The sequence below is a fragment of the Periplaneta americana genome, chromosome 7 (assembly GCF_040183065.1).
Source record: "Periplaneta americana isolate PAMFEO1 chromosome 7, P.americana_PAMFEO1_priV1, whole genome shotgun sequence".
NCBI lineage: Eukaryota > Metazoa > Arthropoda > Insecta > Blattodea > Blattidae > Periplaneta > Periplaneta americana.
This window is the reverse complement of record NC_091123.1, coordinates 12755001-12773948: the sequence shown is the minus strand read 5'-3', so window position 1 is coordinate 12773948 and position 18948 is coordinate 12755001. Positions and strand designations below refer to the sequence as shown.

The 18948-nt window shown below is 35.8% G+C and overlaps 1 protein-coding gene across 1 annotated transcript in view; it reads right to left on the bottom strand.

Moving 5' to 3' along the window:
* The window catches only part of LOC138702921 (T-box transcription factor TBX15-like), a 73772-nt gene extending 59403 nt beyond the window's left edge, over positions 1 to 14369 (bottom strand). The window contains exons 1-2 of the mRNA XM_069830328.1: positions 13966 to 14369; positions 5042 to 5219 (exon numbers count right to left, since the gene is read on the bottom strand). Coding sequence (XP_069686429.1) covers positions 5042 to 5219; positions 13966 to 14077 — 290 coding nt within the window. The 5' untranslated portion in view covers positions 14078 to 14369. The remainder of the gene's footprint in view (positions 1 to 5041; positions 5220 to 13965) is intronic.
* Between the last annotated feature and the right edge of the window lie 4579 nt (positions 14370 to 18948).

Genomic DNA, 18948 nt, shown 5'->3' with positions numbered 1-18948 from the left:
CACTGGCTTTTAAAGAACCCGGAAGTTCATTGCCGCCCTCACATAAGCCCGCCATTGGTCCCTACCCTGAGCAAGATTAATCCAGTCTCTACCATCATATCCCATCTCCCTCAAATCCCTTTTAATATTATCTTCCCATCTACGTCTCGGCCTCCCTAAAGGTCTTTTCCCCTCCGGCCTCCCAACTAACACTCTATATGCATTTCTGGATTCGCCCATACGTGCTACATGCCCTGCCCATCACAAACGTCTAGATTTAATGTTTCTAATTATGTCAGGTGAAGAATACAATGCGTACAGTTCTGTGTTGTGTAACTTTCTCCATTCTCCTGTAACTTCATCCCTCTTAGCCCCAAATATTTTCCTAAGCACCTTATTCTCAAACACCCTTAACCTACGTTCCTCTCTCAAAGTGAGAGTCCAAGTTTCACAACCATAAAGAACAACCGGTAATATAGGCCTAACTGTTTTATAAATTCTAACTTTTATAAATTTTTGACAGCAGACTGGATGATAAATCTTCTCAACCGAATAATAACAGGCATTTCCCATATTTATTCTGCGTTAAATTTCCTTCCGAGTATCATTTATATTTGTTACTGTTGCTCCCAGGTATTTGAATTTTTCCACCTCTTCAAAAGATAAATTTCCAATTTTTATATTTCCATTTCGTACAATATTCTCGTCACGAGACATAATCATATACTTTGTCTTTTCGGAATTTACTTCCAAACCTATCTCTTTACTTGCTTCAAGTAAAATTCCAGTATTTTCCCTAATCGTTTGTGGATTTTCTCTTAACTTATTCACGTCATCCGCATAGACAAGAAGCTGATGTAACCCGTTCTATTCCAGACCCTCTCTGTTATCCTGGACTTTCCTAATGGCATACTCTAGAGCAAAGTTAAAAAGTAAAGGTGATAGTGCATCTCCTTGCTTTAGCCTACAGTGAATTGGAAACGCATCTGACAGAAACTGACTTATACGGACTCTGCTATACGTTTCACTGAGACTCTAAGATGTAAGATAATAAAATTTGCAAATAGATAAATGATATTGATTGAGTATTTGAAATAAATTTATCATATTAAATATATTTATCTGAAAACCAAAATGAATTGTAAAAAGCGCAGTATGTTATGTCAATCCACCCGGAACCACAGAAAATATATTTTTTATCCTATTTAATTGATTATAGGCCTTTTTTTGGTGCTTAAATTTGTATTCGAGGTAAGTGATGGCTTGCGATGATGAAGTATTCTTTGGAACTGGACAGGCGATGTGTGAAGAAATGTGTACACAGATGCAGCGCGTGCAAGAGGGGCGCACAGCGAGGAATTAATTAAACCGTGTTGTCAGAGCGATTTTCAGCGATATTGGGATTAAGCCGGCTTGCAGCTGTCAGCATTATCTGAACGAGCGTCAAGATTGCGGCTGAAATCTGGGCGACTAGCTACGTCGACCTCACACATTCCAAGTGGTTTTGCAACCGCGCGTGGAAATTCAATTTTTACGTATATTTACAGGTTTCGTGGTGGTACACTACGACGGATCCGAAATATTGCAGGCTACTAACATGATGTCCACATATAGTTATACTAGCTGTACCCGTGCACTCCGCCGCACCCGTTAGAAATAAATATAAAGTAATTACATAATTAAAATAGGACATTTGAGCCAGGGAACATTCGTGTTTGATAGAAGGATAAATCGTTTATTATGTTACTTAATTTAAATTGTATTAAAAAAATTAAAATGCGATCTTTTGATCTAGAGACCACTCATTTGGTCATAAAAATTATTTTAGGAAATACAGGAAACGAATGCCTATCAAGTTTTCTATGCATAAGAAGCTATTTTAATCTTACCTGTCCTCGATTCAGTCAGAAGTTACTGTAATAACATTATAGCATTATGTCCATCTAGACAAACTACACTTTCCAACGGTGAATTAATAATTAATTATACAATCGGTTAATTTAGCTTCCGATATTATTTCATACAAACACAGAAACCTTCTCTGTAGGCTATGTTTCATAGCTTTCGATTGTTGTTATCCAAGGCCCCTTATAGACGAAGTCATTTGTTTTTTATTTCATTACACTGCCTTAGATGGCGTTGTTATTGTATTTTTGAAACTCATTTATCTCATTAAATACCAGTCCTATAAAAATTTTGCATGGAATAAAACTTATCGGAAATTAGTTTTAAAGAAACTTTTGTTATGTAATATTTTTCATGAAAATTAATAATAAGGGAGATATTTTGATTTATTTAATTCAAGCCCCCTTATAAGCCCCAATTTAAATAAAATATTTTGAATACCATATAGCCTAAATTCTAAGTTAGAACGAAGTTAATTTATATTCCAATTTTTTATAAATCGGTTCAGCCATTATCACGTGAAAAAGTAACAAATATCCAGACAGACAGACAGACAGACAGACAGACAGACAGATATACAAATAAAAATTTCAAAAAAGCGATTTTCGGTTTCAGGGCGGTTAATTATATATGTTAGGACCAATTATTTTTGTAAAATCGAAAATTACCAGAAAAATTTCGGTTACAGATTTATTATTAGTATAGATAACAGACAACTTCTTTATGAACTTTTCCTACATGCTATTTCAGGATAATTTATTATTCCTAATTTTCTGATATGATGAAGGACATGTAAGTTAATTAAGAAGTTAGGTACAGCTTACACCTGATGGAAAGACTGGAAGATCTGGACTATGCAGATGTCATCTGCCCCCTATCCCAGTGTTTTATAGATATGCAGAATAAAATAACTTACATGATTTACATAGGGAAGCTAAACCTGCAGGTTTAACAGTAAATATAAAGAAAACTAAAGAATTACGCATAAATTCTAAAACACTGAGACCTCTGATGATGGAAAATCAAATTATAGAACAAGTTAAAACATATAACTATCTGGGAAGTATAGTCTCCACAAGTGGAGGGGCCATTGACGATGTCAGATCCAGGATTAAGAAAGCAAATTCGATATTAGTATTTATTTATTTATTTAACCTGGTAGAGATAAGGCCATCAGGCCTTCTCTGCCCCTCTACCAGGGGATTACAACTATAATATGAAGAATAAAATTACAATTAATATTAAATTTGCAATTACAATTATAATAAAAATTAAACTACGACAAGATTACCTGATTAATGAAAGCTAGACAATTTATCATAGAAGTTAAGAACAAAGAATATATTTGTATTTACTGAATTACAAATTAAACCTTGAATAACAAAATTCTATAGTGATGAAATTACCATATATTGAGAGAACTATTTACAAGAAATCATGTCTGAACGAGTCTCAATTACTGACCAAGTGCCTAGTAAGTTTGCGTTTGAATCAATTTTATTTCGACAGTCCCTGATGCTAGGAGGTAACGAATTCCAGAGTCTTGGCAGGGCTATTGTGAAAGAGGATGAGTATGAGGAGGTGCGATGGGATGGTATTGTTAGTATTGTTTCATGACGAGAGCGTGTGTTCAGATTATGGTGGGAAGAAAGGTAAGTGAAGCGAGACGACAGGTGCGAAGGAATAGAAGAGTTTAAGATTTCGAAGGGAAAGAGAAGTGAATGTAAATTTCTTTTCTTATCTAGTTTAAGCCAACCTATTGCTTCCAGGAATGGAGTACTATGATCATATTTTAAAAATTGTAAATAAAATCTATATATATATATATATATATATATATATATAATTTGAACTGGTAATGGAAATTACGGGAAAACGGCTGAACGGATTTTTTAATAAATGACCCCTCATTTTGAAGCTTGGAACCCAAAGTTTTTCGGAAAAATAGTAGTTTTCAGTAAAATGTCAATTTTCCTACATAATTTTCCTATTTTCCAAAATCCATCTGTCGTAAGTTTTGAGAACTAGCTAATTGCATTCAGGAGAAGCGAAGCGAGCATCAAGTCGGCCGTGTTGCATTTCAGAATAAAACAAAACACACACTACAGTAAACAATATTACACGAAGGCCATGATCTGCAAGAATGCTGACATTATTTAGAGCTCAAATTAAATTAGTTATTAAAAACATAACTTACTAAAAATAATTTACAGGTTCTATTCTGTGGTGTGTAATTTTCTGTGTACAGCTGTGTATTGGATATTAAAAACTACAAAACTTGAGGTGGTTTGATGACATTATTACTATTAGAAATGAAATATTATTGTAGTTAATGCCGTGATGTGACTATTTTTCATTAATTATACATATTAATGCTATATTGAAGATATGAAAGTGAAACGTTTTGGGGTTATATAAGTAGATGTAGAGAATAACTTAAATTAGATTTTGATTTCTATATTGTACTGAGTGGCGGCTATATAGTATATATAGTATATGTTACTGAAAGCTATAAAACTTACGTAATATAATAATATTATTAAAAATCAAATATTTTTATAGTTATTAATCAAGTGGGGTTGGGTTTTTTCATATATTTAATGGCAGTGTGGTGTAGATATTTATATGCGTGGTTCTCTTCAGTATTGGCTCGAGAGAGAGTATCTTTCATTATTATGGAAGCAAATAACTTTCAGATTGTCTGGTATTCTTCATTCAAAATAAATCTGAAAATTTTTATTTGAACGTCTAATGAACTTAGTTTGCAGCATTTGCTGCACAAGCCACTAGTAGGCTATATTTCGCATTGAATATTTAGAGCAATATTATTCCAAAGCCTTCTCAAAACTATACTGGAATGGTAACTAAGTAACAATAAGTACACTGTAAAGGGGTCAAATTCAGAATAGCTTTGTGTTATGAAGAATATTTTCCCTAGCAACAGGTTTCTATGTTGAAATTCTAACTTTCAAGGCCTAACAACAATAGCTGCTGTAAATACAACAAAAAAACAAGATCGTGCAAAAAGGAATTTTAAAATGTTTATTTAAATTTTGCCAGCCACAAAACACACTACATTTTTCATTGGATATCATCTTGCATAATTAGTTGTAACAATGAAAATTATTACATTTTGAGTTGTCTGTGTGGTACTCACCTGCCGGCTTTAGTGATGATCATCTCCGTGCCCAGGGCGTGAAACTTCCGCCAAAGGTCCCTGGAACAGAGTTCCACCTTCAGGTTCTGCTTCAGTTTCAAACGCTGCAGGTCCGACTTCGACCCCGAGATAGGACTCTTCGCTGCAGTATTCTCGCCGGTTCTTGACGTCGGCACAGCTGCGAAATCAGCAACAAAAGTTTCTAATGAACTCTGATAGAGGAACACGTGAGTCCTATAGTTCCTAAACGTGTCTTATCCACTTTTTATTGTTTTTCACAAATCAAGAAAAACATTTTCTCATTTATTGTGTTAAAATAAGAATTTTTTTTTCACCCTTTAAAATAAATAGGCCTATTTTATAGAATATAGGTCAGGAATAGAAGCTTAGTAGATTACGTTGTTCAGTAAGGTTGTTATTTAAATGTTAAAATTGGAGAAGGCAAGTTTTGGAACTATAGGCCTACCTAGGAGAAGGAAAGTTTTGGAACTATATCTAGGAGAAGACAAGTTTTGGAACTATATCTAGGAGAAGGCAAGTTTTGCGACTATAACTAGGAGAAGGCAAGCTTTGGAACTATATCTAGGAGAAGACAACTTTTGGAACTATATCTAGTAGAAGGCAAGTTTTGCAACTATAACTAGGAGAAGGCAAGCTTTGGAACTATATCTAGGAGAAGGCAAGTTTTGGAACTATATCTAGGAGGAGGCAAGTTTTGGAACTACACCTAGGAGAAGGCAAGTTTTTGAACCATACCTATAAGAAGACAAGTTTGGTAACTATACCTAGGAGAAGGCAAGGTTTGGAACTATACCTAGAAGAAAAGTTTGGAACTATACCTATTAGAAGGCAAGTTTTGGAACTACAGCTAGGAGAAGACAAGTTTTGGAACTATACCTAGGAGATGGGAAGTTTTGGAACCATGTCTAGGATAAGACAAGTTTTTGAGCCATACCTATAAGAAGGCAAGTTTTGGAACTAACTTATACCTAGGCGAAGCAAGTTTTGGAACTATACCTATGAGAAGACAAGTTTTGGAACTATACCTAGGAGATGGGAAGTTTTGGAACCATGTCTGGGATAAGACAAGTTTTTGAACCATACCTATAAGAAGGCAAGTTTTGGAACTATCCTAGGAGAAGGAAAGTTTTGGACTATACCCTAGGAGAAGATAAGTTTTGGAACTATACCTAGGAGAAGACAAGTTTTGGAACTATACCTAGGAGAAGGCAAGTTTTGGAACTATACCTAGGAGAAGACGAGTTTTGGAACTATATCTAGAAGAAGGCAAGTTTTGGAACTATACCTACCTAGGAGAAGACAAGTTTTGGAAACAACATAGTTGGATAAGGCATGATTTGGAACAACACAAAACTCTTCAATGTAAATTAAATTTTGTATTGAGAGACTTCAAATCAAAAGTTATACATTGTTTAAGAAGCAGTTTAATGTCAATGATTAGTGAAAAAATTGAAAACTTAGGGGAGAGTCGGGTAGTATCGGACATCGGGTAATATCGGACAGTGCGTTTCTTTCACCTACCACCAGATGGTAGTACCTGAATGACACAGTTAGGTTTCTGTTTGCGACATTACAGAAACGTAACCATGTCATTCAGGTACTATCATCTGGTGATAGATGAAAGAAACTCACTGTCCGATATTACCCACTGTCCGATACTACCCAACTCTCCCCTACTAAAAATACTCAAAACATCCTTTCTTTCTTCTCCAAGGAGGACACCATTCCAGCACCATTTTAGGTAACTTTTCGTCTGGTATTCTTCTCACATGCCCATACAAGGTCAACTGTTTATATTTCACATAATCCAAAACAGAATATTGAATGTTCATTTCATCTAGCATAACTGTATTTCAGTCTTTATTTTTTCTTCTAATTTCGAATGTCTCGCTGATCTTAAAAATCCATTTCCATTGTCATGAGTTTTGATGTTAACTTTTTATTAAATTTCCATGTTTCAGCACCATATGTAACAGTACTTTAGGTTATTGAATTATATATTTGAAATTTATTTTCTCTTGTTATATTATGTCTGTCCCATAGAATAACATTCAATTTTGCTGTTACTGTTCTGCCTTTAGTAATAATAATAATAATAATAATAATAATAATAATAATAATAATAATAATAATAATAATATCTTAACCTGTCATCAGCCAAGTGAGGTGAAATGTTGGGCCGGTGCGGCCCAAACGAATACGCAGGTAGATCAAACATTGGAAAGGTTGCGTTCCTCAGACGGCCCAAATGAAAAACATGATTGATTCAGTATTTGTGTTGAATAAACGTAATTATGACGTGTTCGCTGCATTCGGAGAACACAATAAAGGATCTCGAAAACGATAAGACGGCCGATAAGGGCGATCAAAGGCGCCGCTCTGCACAATCACGGAGTGCAAATACTTCGATAAGCCTTTGTGTACTTCCGAACGGCAGTCTGCAGGAAACGGGCCGAGTTGCAAGACTTCTGCTCTGAGCTCTTAAGTACTGCAGCATGACAGACAGCTTATCAAACAATGGACGCACAGCCTGACTAAAGGATTCGGGTTTCGAATCCTGTCAAGTCCAAAACATCCGTTTCTCCTCCCGTTATTTAACGATTAGATCTTAATTTCTAATAATCATAGCCTAAATCAATCATTCATAGTTTTCTGCCTAAGAAGAGGTCCTTCACTGCAAACCCAGCACTCTACAATCATGCCTATTTTCCACCTTTCTCTTACTGACCACATACGATCCATAGACTATAGGCTATCTGAATATTGTCTATCATATAGTAATATCTTCTTCTTCCCCGAACTTTTTTCCCTTTCACTATTTCTTCCAATGCATCCTTCAGTAGGCACTTTCTTCTTAACCAGAAATCAGTCCATTTTTTTCTGTTTCTGATTACTTTCAGTAATTATTATTCTTTCTTCACTCATTATTTCTAGCATAGCTTCGTTTCTTACTCTATCTGCCCATTTCACACACTTCGTTCTTAATAATAAATAGGCTTACTTACTTACTTATTTACTTATGACTTTTAAGGAACCCGAAGGTTCATTGCCGCCCTCACATAAGCCCGCCATCGGTCCCTATCCTGAGCAAGATAAATCCAGTCTCTACCATCATAACCCACTTCCCTCAAATCCATTTTGATATTATGCTCCCATCTACGTCTCGGCCTCCCCAAAGGCCTTTTTCCCTCCGGCTTCCCAACTAACACTCTGCAAGCATTTCTGCATTCGCCCATATGTGCTACACGCCCTACCCATTTTAATAATACTAATAATAATAATAATAATAATAATAATAATAATAATAATAATAATAATGTTTCATTTTAACTGCCATTCGGTTTTCCCTACCACTTAACTAGTATGATAGAAATATAATATAATATAATATAATATAATATAATATAATATAATATAATATAATATAATATAATATAATATAATATAATATAATATAATATAATATAATATAATATAATATAATATAATGCATAATTAATAATTATAATAGCCATATTTCAAATACTTCTAGTCGTTTCTCTTCACTTCGTCATAATGTCCATGTTTCTGCCCCATACAATGCTACACCACACAAGGAACTTCACAAATCTCTTCCTTAGTCCATTTTCCAGAGGTCCGCAGAAGATGCTCCTTTTTCTATTAAAAGCTTCCTTTGCCATTGCTATTCTCCTTTCGACTTCCTGGCAGCAGCTCATGTTACTACTTATAGTACACCCCAAGTATTTGAAGCTGTCCACTTGCTTTATTGCTTCATTTAGGCCTATAATTCGCAAGTTTGGCTTCCGTATTTTTCTTCCTATGACCATCTTGTTTGCATTTATCTTCATCCTACACTGCTGACATCTGTCATTTAGCCCCAGTGACATATCCTTTAGTATCACCCTGATTTCTGCTAACAACACCATATCACCAGCAAATCTTATGTACTTTATTCTTTTTCGAGGTTTTCAAGTTGTTAAGAACCAAATAACCCGCAAGAATTATAGGCATATTGACCCATGCATTGTCCTGTACCATGTGGGTACAATTTCTGGTTTCGAAAGTGTTCGTCTTGCATAACGTTGATGTGAATTTGTTTTTCTTTTCATGGATTTTTATTTGTATCAGATCACTCACTATTTTATATCTTCTTGTTCGAAAATTATTTCAGAAAGTTAGAAATGAAGATAGGCCCTTGGATTTCTATACATATAAGGTAGTCTATGTTGTCTAAAAATGATGTTTTTCACAAATATTGTCCTGTATTGAAAATTTTCAAAGTACTAGTAACACCTGGATGTAGGAAATAAAAAAATGCGATGTTTTAAAATTGAATGCATTTTTGACGGCATATCGTCGTCAAAATGGAATAAAGAGTTCTGTCTATATCCGTGCTTGAACACGGGCCTTTTCAGGTATGAAAATGCAGGGTTCAATAAATTTAATCAGAATATTAGCCTATAGACAGCTCAGAAAAAGCCGTAAGTACGGGAAGTAAACTTGCATTCGACAGTCACTTGTTACGAAGTTTCAAGAGAAAGTATATAAGCTTAGCCTATGCGCTGTTGCTAAGAAATGAGGCGGAAAAAAAAAAAAAAAAAACATAAGCAGCGTTCCTACTTTTGCATTAGTACAACGGTTGTGTATTTTATATTCTTGAAAGATTGGCATATCGATTTGCGAAGTGTTGTCGTCCATGGCAATAAAACTGAAATAATTGAAGAACGTAAAACACTTCTAATTTAGTACGCGCTGCAAGATAAAAATGGAATTTTAGTAGATATTGTTAGCAAGATGTCAATATTTTCAATTAGTGTAATTATTTATTACATAATTCGATTAAGACCAACTACAGAGGCCTATTCCACAAAGGTATGGTGTTGTACATTTCAAGTAAATTCTGTATTAAGGGGAGGCAGAGGTGAAATTTTCAAACAAAACTGAAGAAAAAATGAAAATTTGTTTTTTTTCATTTTTATTATCTTTAGTTTCATATTCCGATATTAGTTTTTGATTTTGTGCCCTTAAAAGTATGGAATTAAAACCAAGATAACTGTATTACTATAGCTCTATAAGTTATTATTCCCATAATAAACTAATACTTAACTTATCATTATTTATATACCTTCTCTGAACATATAAATAAAAATAAATATTGAAAATTTCTTACAATATAGTGCATGGAGCATTTTATGTTAAACGATAAAAAGTTTTATAAAATTATTAATATTTACAGAACTATTGTACTTAGAAAGTTGAAACTTGGTATGTCCATTACTAATAACATACTTAGTAGGCCTATCCATGATCAATTTCAAACAAATCGGATAAATTTTGTGGATTTTGAAATATTCACCTCTGCCTCCCCTTAAGTAGTACAAATGCTAGAGTTTCTGTTCCACGAAATACTTTTTTATAAGCTTAGTAGTCCTTTACCACTTCATACTACAAATTACCAATGAAGCTTCATGATTGTGTTCCACAAAAATACTAGTACTTGTAACTTACTAGTGAACTGTCAAGTATTCTCTACCAACGAAAGGAGACTAATACATTCATTTACTAATGCGAATAAATCAGTGAAATAATGAATAGGCCTAAGCAAAATAATAGAAAAAAATTAGTAATAGAAATAAGTTAATAGACCTAATAGTAATAATTAGGCTATCAATGGCTAAAATAAGAAACGAAGTCACAAAAAATATTTTATGCAATCCTAGCATTATATAGGCTACAGTCTTTATCGTTAGTGAAAATCGTGTATAATAAGCCACATTACTGTACCAGTGCTGTAAAATATTACCATGGCAACTAAAATGTCATGACTTCTATTATGAAGGCATAATTTGTATCATAAAGTTAACGTTAAGAAACGATTTGCCATGCTATAATATTTAATACATCATTGTTGTCATAGCAACCTTTTATTTCATAGACCATGATATCAAACTACACAACATTACAAATCTGATGTCATTTCTTTATTAATTGTTTTATAATAGTTTTTTTTACTTATTTTAATGATGTAATAGTATAAAACGTTGTATGTAACACGTGTATAATCTTCATTACAAACACTCGTGAAAATTAGCTCGCTAAACATTCACTCGTGCGATAATTACTAAGATTATACACTAATTACTATTAAAATTTCTCATACAAGAATTGACCAAAGAATGTCATAGACACCTGACAGTTCTGCAAAGTCTCTGCTGAAAAGACAGCTGTAGGAAGAGGAGGGGCAAGGGAGGAAGGGAAAAATGTGAAAGGCTCGCGGTGAGAGCTGGGGTCTCACGAGCAGCTCACTGAAGACGTCACTGCGTGCTGGATCAAATAGGCCCTGAGTCGAAGAAAGGAAGAGATGAATTGGGTAACACGGAAGTTGTTGTTCAGCTCCATGAGCCTTACTCAGACATACTATTTTCTTGATAGGCCTACGCCCAATTGTTAAGCTTAGGCTACTCGATCGTACTTTGCAAGTGCCTGACGCTATAGACTTGGCAGGAAGGAATTCAAATATGTTGGCGCAAATAAAGGACAATTTCAACAAATAAGTCAGGGGGATTATTCTTTGAGATAATTCAAATAAAAAGGTTTAATATTACAATTTTGCTCGTTTTTGCTTCCTTTCGAGATAAAAATTGTTTTATGTGAGACAGTTCATAGCGTGTTTTGGGAAAGTCATTGATTTAATTCACCAATATGCTCACTCAATTCGAAAGAGCGGAATTTTTATGATTACCTATAGAAGTCTGAAATAATTTTAGTTTTGTCCTTTAAATATTAGAAATTTGATCCAAACAATTTATTGTAACATTTTAAAATTCGTTTTCAGGACGAAAAGTTACATTTGTTCAGATAAAATTTCTGCACATTTCAAGGACAAAACTAAAATTATTTCAATAATTTACTATCGCAATACACTGCTCTCTTAAATTGACTGAGCATATTAGGAATTAAATCAATGGTTTTCCCAAAAAAAAAAAAAAAAGATATGAAATGTTTCATAATATAAAATAATTTTTATCTCGAAAAGGAAGCGAAAACGAGAAAAAAAAAATGTATTAAACTTTTTTTTCCCCCTCGACCTGGTTGGCGAGTAGGTATAGCGCTGGCGTTCTATGCCCAAGGTTGCGGGTTCGATGCCGGTCCAGGTCGATGGCATTTAAGTGTGCTTAAATGTGACAGGCTCATGTCAGTAGATTTACTGGCATGTAAAAGAACTTCTGCGGGACAAAATTCCGGCACATCCGGCGACGCTGATATAACCTCTGCAGTTGCGAGAGTCGTTAAATAAAACATAACATTTAACATTTTTCTCTTAAATAAGTCAAAGAATAACTCCCTGAAAATAATGGCAATACTTACGGTTCACCGTGTATCTGTAAAGTTACTATATGTAGGCCTATGTATTTTTAGTAGGTTATTTTACGACGCTTTATCAACATCTTAGGTTATTCAGCGTCTGAATGAGATGAAGGTGATAATGCCGGTGAAATGAGTCCGGGGTCCAGCACCGAAAGTTACCCAGCATTTGCTCATATTGGGTTGAGGGAAAATCCCGGAAAACACCTCAACCAGTTAACTTGCCCAGACCTGGAATCGAACCCGGGCCATCTGGTTTGCGGCCAGACACGCTAACCGTTACTCCACTGGTGTGGACTGTATGTAGGTACAGTATGTATGTATGTATGTATGTATGTATGTATGTATGTATGTATGTATGTATGTATGTATGTATGTATGTATGTATGTACGTAGCCTATGTATGCATTTTTTATTTTTTTTTACGTTATTTTACGACGCTTTATCAACATCTTAGGTTATTTAGCGTCTGAATGAGATGAAGGTGATAATGCCAGTGAAATGAGTCCGGGGTCCAGCACCGAAAGTTACCCAGCATTTGCTCATATTGTGTTGAGGGAAAACCCCGGAAAAAATCTCAACTTGTCTCGAACGGGAACCGAACTGTATGTATGTATGTATGTATGTATGTATGTATGTATGTATGTATGTATGTATGTATGTATGTATGTATGTATGTTTGTATGTATGTATGTATGTATGTATGTATGTATGTATGTATGTATGTATGTATGTAGGCCTATGTGTGTTTGTGTAAGTATGTATATTATTATTTTATTATTATTTTTTTTAAGTTAATACTTATTGTGTATACCTATGTATTCAATCTCTCTTTTTTATTTTATTATGGTTATGATGATGATGATTATTATTTTTTTAAGTTAATATTTGTGTACCGGTAGGCCTATGTATTTTTCTGTGTGTGATTTGATCCCGGTTGAGTGGAAGAGAAGGCCTGACGGCCTTAACTCTGCCAGGGAAAATAAAACTATTATTATTATTATTATTATTATTATTATTATTATTATTATTATTATTATTATTATTATTATTTTAAGTTAATATTTGTATACTGGTATGCATTTTTCTGTATATGATTGGATCCTGGTTGAGTGGAAGAGAAGGCCTTATGGCCTTAACTCTGCCAGGGAAAATAAAACTATTATTAGGCCTATTATTATTATTATTATTATTATTATTATGTAGATATGTAAACTATGTAGGCCTACAATCTTAGAAAAAAGTTTTGTCGGACAGATACTTTATAAGTCCCAGAAGGAGACTGTGCGCATGAGCAGACATACAACGAAAAAAAACTAATCTTATGACCTCAACTAGTCGTTCTTTTGTGAACAAGGCTCTCGTCCTCTGATCATGCGCTCTGCCTCCTTTCTGTGCTACAAAGCTTTTTTCCAAGACTGTACGCAGGTTACACTTAACGTCCTAGTTGACCGCAATAGGCCTAGGCATAGGCATATCTATCTACTTCCTGACTACGATCAGGGACCGACGATGTCACTGAGGGCTGTCAGCCTTACCTGATGTTTCGGAGGGCTCCTCTGTGCGCTGGCGCTTCGTCCCTATGAGGGCCTCCACCGAAAAGGCCCTGGCCCTGCTGCTCAGCTCGCACATGTCCCTCTTCAGGGTCATAGTAGCCGTCAGTGTGGTGCAGCGTCGGCCATCTCTCAGTCCCCGTCAACGTGATCACGTCTCCTTCAGCATGTGGTTAGCACAGCGCACTAATACCGGAAGGGAAAAAAATTCTCAGTCCCTCCCTGGAGCTCTGAACCCAGGATTGTGAAGTATCTCTTAGCTCTGGGCGACGATATTACGAAGAATGATTACCACGGAACGCTAATAAATCAGACGGCCGCATGTCGACGGACTGAAGGGTTAAAAAATGGCCCCGCGATCCGGCCGCGCCTCGCTCACACGAACTCGCACTTGGCACCTGAGACAAAAGCCGCGCGACAAGCGCTGCGAGAATGTCAGCACCGCTAACGAGGCGGCCGCTCATTGGCTGCCCCTCCCCGCGCCCCAGCGCCATTGGCCAGAGGCTGAAAGCTTCATTTATCGAGGGCGGAGTCAGCGCCTAATAGAGTCTTTAGCAGGATATCGCGCCGAGGGCAAGAGCGACACAAGTCACGCTGGATTCTGACACCAATCCTTTTTCTAATACCGCAACTGTAAGCAACAAGTGTTCTAAATAATTTTAAATCGGTTAGTTCTCTGAATGATAGAAAGTGTAGACCAGAAAGGCACCATATTCACAAAATCAAGTCAAATCTGTGCGTATGCTGATGATATAGGGGAGAGTCGGGTAGTATCGGACAGCGGGTAATATCGGACAGTGAGTTTCTTTCATCTACCACACGATGATAGTACCTGATTGACATGGTTACGTTTCTGTGATGTCGTATAGAGAAACGTAACCATGTCATTCAAGTAGCCTACTACCATATGGTGGTAGATGAAAGAAACGCACGGTTCGATATTACCCGATGTCCGATACTACCCGACTCTCCCCTAGCTATTATGTCTAGAAATGCTCCCACACTAAAACAGTTGTTTATTGAATTATCCAGGAATGCCAAAAACATGGGATTAACAGTGAATCAAGGAAAAACTAAGTACATGTTTATGTCCACCTCTAAGTTGAGAAGGACCCCTAAGAATATTACCATCCAGGAGTATACATTTGAAGGTGTATCCCAATTCAGATATCTTGGAGTTATTATTAATAACTAGCCATATCCGTGCGCTCCGCTGCACTTATTAGAAATAAATATAAAGTAATTACATAATTAAAATAGAACATTGGGTCCAGGGAACATTCGTGTTTTTATAGAAGAATAAATCGTTTAATATTTATTTTTATTATTTTTTTAGTAGGTTATTTTACGACGCTTTATCAACAGCTTTGGTTATTTAGCGTCTGAATGAGATGAAGGTGATAATGCCGGTGATATGAGTCCGGGGTCCAACACCGTAAGTTACCCAGTATTTGCTCATATTGGATTGAGGAAAAACCCCGGAAAAAACCTCAACCAGGTAGCCTAACTAGTCCCGACCGGGAATCGAACCCGGGCCACCTGGTTTCGCGGCTAGACGTGCTAACCGTTACTCCACAGGCGTGGACATCGTTTAATATGCTACTTAATTTAAATTGTATTTAAATAATTAAAATGCTATCATTTTGGTCCAAAGACCACTCATTTGGTGCAAAGATAATTCGTTTAACATTTTTCTAAATTAGTCTTGAATGCATCCTTTAATAAATCACTCCAAATTAATAATAGAGTTGATTGTGTACGAAGATCATTTTTATGTTAACCTTACTGTACATTTTTTTTTTGTTAAATTAATTTTATTCACGCCTTAACATCTGTGGTCATGTCGCGTGTTTAGAATGTGTGGGTATAATATCAGCAGGCCGTTTTTACTCTTGTTGAGTTCCTGTTTCTATTGTGTGTTGTAGATTTCTTTTCATCTTACCTCAGTCCTCATTTGTAGCATTACATCCATCTAGAGAAACTACAAATTTCAAATAGTGAAGGTTAATTAGCTTCTGAGATGACTTCATACAAACACAAAATATTCTCTGTATATTAATATTGATAAACGTCAAGGTCGCCTTAAATAGACGGAGTCATTTGTTTTGATTTCATTGCAGCCATCGTCGTCGTTCCTGCAATAACTCCTATGTCACATATCGATTTTTAGATTTTTGCTCTATTAAATAACTTTGGCCCTAAATAGTGATGCAGAAAATAATACAATCTACTAAGCTTATATATAACTTCATTATATTTTTTTCTTTCGAAAATGTAAGAATTCACGATCTCCTATGCACTACTGCCATAGAATGAATAAATCTGTTTTTCTTCATACTGAAAAATTTAATATTTTGCACATAGAAGTTACGGAACAACGATACTATAATCTGAGGCGGCGGTGGAAATGTATTGTATTGTTATTTTAAAACTTTTGTATATCCTTAAATATCAGTCATATCAAAATTTTTCTCGGGATAAAACTTATCGGAAATCATTTTTAAAGAAACTTTTGTTATGTAACATTTTAAAAAAAATCAATAATAAGCTAGACATTTCGGTTTATTTAATTCAGGCCCCCTAATAACCTCCCTTTTAAATAAAGTATTTTGAATGCCATGTAGCCTAAAATCTAAGTTACAACGAACTTAATTTATGTTCCAATTTTCATCGAAATCCGTTCAGCCATTATCGCGTGAAAAGGTAACAAACATCCAGACAGACAGACAGATAGACAGACATAGAAACAAAAATTTCAAAAAAGCGATTTTCGGTTTCAGGATGATTAATTATACATGTTAACACCAATTATTTTTAGAAAAGCGAAAATTACCAGAAAAATTTCGCTTACAGATTTATTATTAGTATAGATAACTAATAGTGGTTGTGTCAACGACAGAATACAGGCTGGAAATCGGGCTTATTACGCTAATCTTCCACTGTTTAAAAATCAGTTGTCATCGAGGATGGCAAAGATTAAAGTTTATAAAACATTAGTTCGTCCTGTAGTTACCTTTGGTTCAGAGACATGGACATTTACAAAGAAGGACGACAACTCCTTAAGAAGTTTTGAACGGAAGATTCTGCGCAGAATCTTTGGCCCAGTCAATGATCATCAAGGATGGAGGATACGCTCAACAGTGAACTTCTTAACCTGATAGGAGGTCAAGATGTTGTAAAATTTATGAAAGCTCAAAGACTGAGATGGCTGGGACATGTAAACAGGATGCCTGAAACACGCACTCCTATTAAAATGTTAAAGAGTAGACTATATAACAGGAGGAGAAAGAGTAGACCAAAGCTGAGGCGGATGGATGGAGTATCCAAAGATCTTGAAATTATGGGAGTGAGAGGATGGATTAACATGGTGAAGGACAGAGTAAGATGGATGGCTGTCGTTAAGGAGGCCAAAACCCACCCCGGGTTGTAGCGCTAACTGATAATGAGTTCTCTGAATGACGAGGAGGGCAATGGTGGATTGATATTTTTGGTGATGGAGTGGTGATAAAAACTGGAGAATAGCCTACATTTTGATTACTGTGACACTCTCTACACTGACCTTAACATGAGACTGACAGACACACTACAGCGTGTTCATAATGCATGTGTTCGATTTATTTGCAACGTCCGTAGATCTGACCGTATCACACCTTCACTAAATATGCTGTCCTGGGCCCGTCTCAAAGAGCGAAGAACTATTCACTCTCTCACTTTACTCTTCAATATTCTTCAAACTTCTAACCCTAGCTACTTAGCTTCTCAATTAATATTTGAGGAGAAAAATTCGCTCCGGCGCCGGGGATCGAACCCGGGTCCTTGGTTCTACGTACCAAGCGCTCTGACCACTGATCTACACCGAACTGTAGCATCCCCGCATGTTCACAAATAATCACCGTTAAAATCCAGCAAATCCGTCGCACTTTTTTCTAGCCTTATTTTTTGGGTAGGGCCTACCTAAAATATTGCAGTCTCTAATTCCGGAAATAATGACCATACCGAGGAACGGGATGAGGTCCTGTATTCCCCCTAGACTTACTTCTTACACGATAGCATCAAAATGGGAATCGCGAATACAAGCTGATTTTCGAGGAAAAAATGGAAGGGTTAAACCACTATTCCGCCGACATTTTTGCCGCCATAACTCCGCAGTACGTGTAGTGAGAACAAAGCCGATGAGTGGTTGAATACAGCTCCTGGAACTCTATCTTCAGTGTAAAGGACAACTCTCTATCCCCGTGCGTTTGGACGGGAGAGGCCGGCAAAATTTAAGGAAATGGTCATTTTGATCTTCCAAAACAGAATTTTCTCTACACAAGGAGAACGAAGCGGCTCAGAGGCCCGCCCTTTTAACTGAAACGTCCCCGCATGTTCACTAATAATCACCGCTAAAATCCAGCAAATCCGTCGCACTTTTTTCTAGCCTTATTTTTTGGGTAGGCCTACCTAAAATATTGCAGTCTCTAATTCCGGAAATAATGATCATACCGAGGAACGGGATGCGGTCCTGTATTTCCCCTTGACTTACTTCTTACACGATAGCATCAAAATGGGAATCGCGAACACAAGCTGATTTTCGAGAAAAAAATGGGAAAGGTTTAAACCACTATTTTAGTAGTAAGTTATTTAGAGTTTTCTATAGCCTATTCGTTTTCACATAGCCTAAAAATTTTGTGTTTCGTACGAAACTTTTGTCACGGATAGTTACCGTGATATATTTTAGTTCAAACTAAGCCCGTGTTTTCAAATATGAATATCTACATAAGCTTATAGCACCTTAGCGGTCTTTCGACGATTCGTAACAATTTCAGGGTTGGCCAATGCAATTTCAGTTATTTCCAGAGGTTTAAAGTAAAGTGTCATGTTACAATTGCTGATATTTAACACAAAATAGAGGTTTTTAGCTTTTGGGAACTACATCGAATGATTCTACTCACAGTCGTAACTATGTTTAGGCTATATTGAATAAGT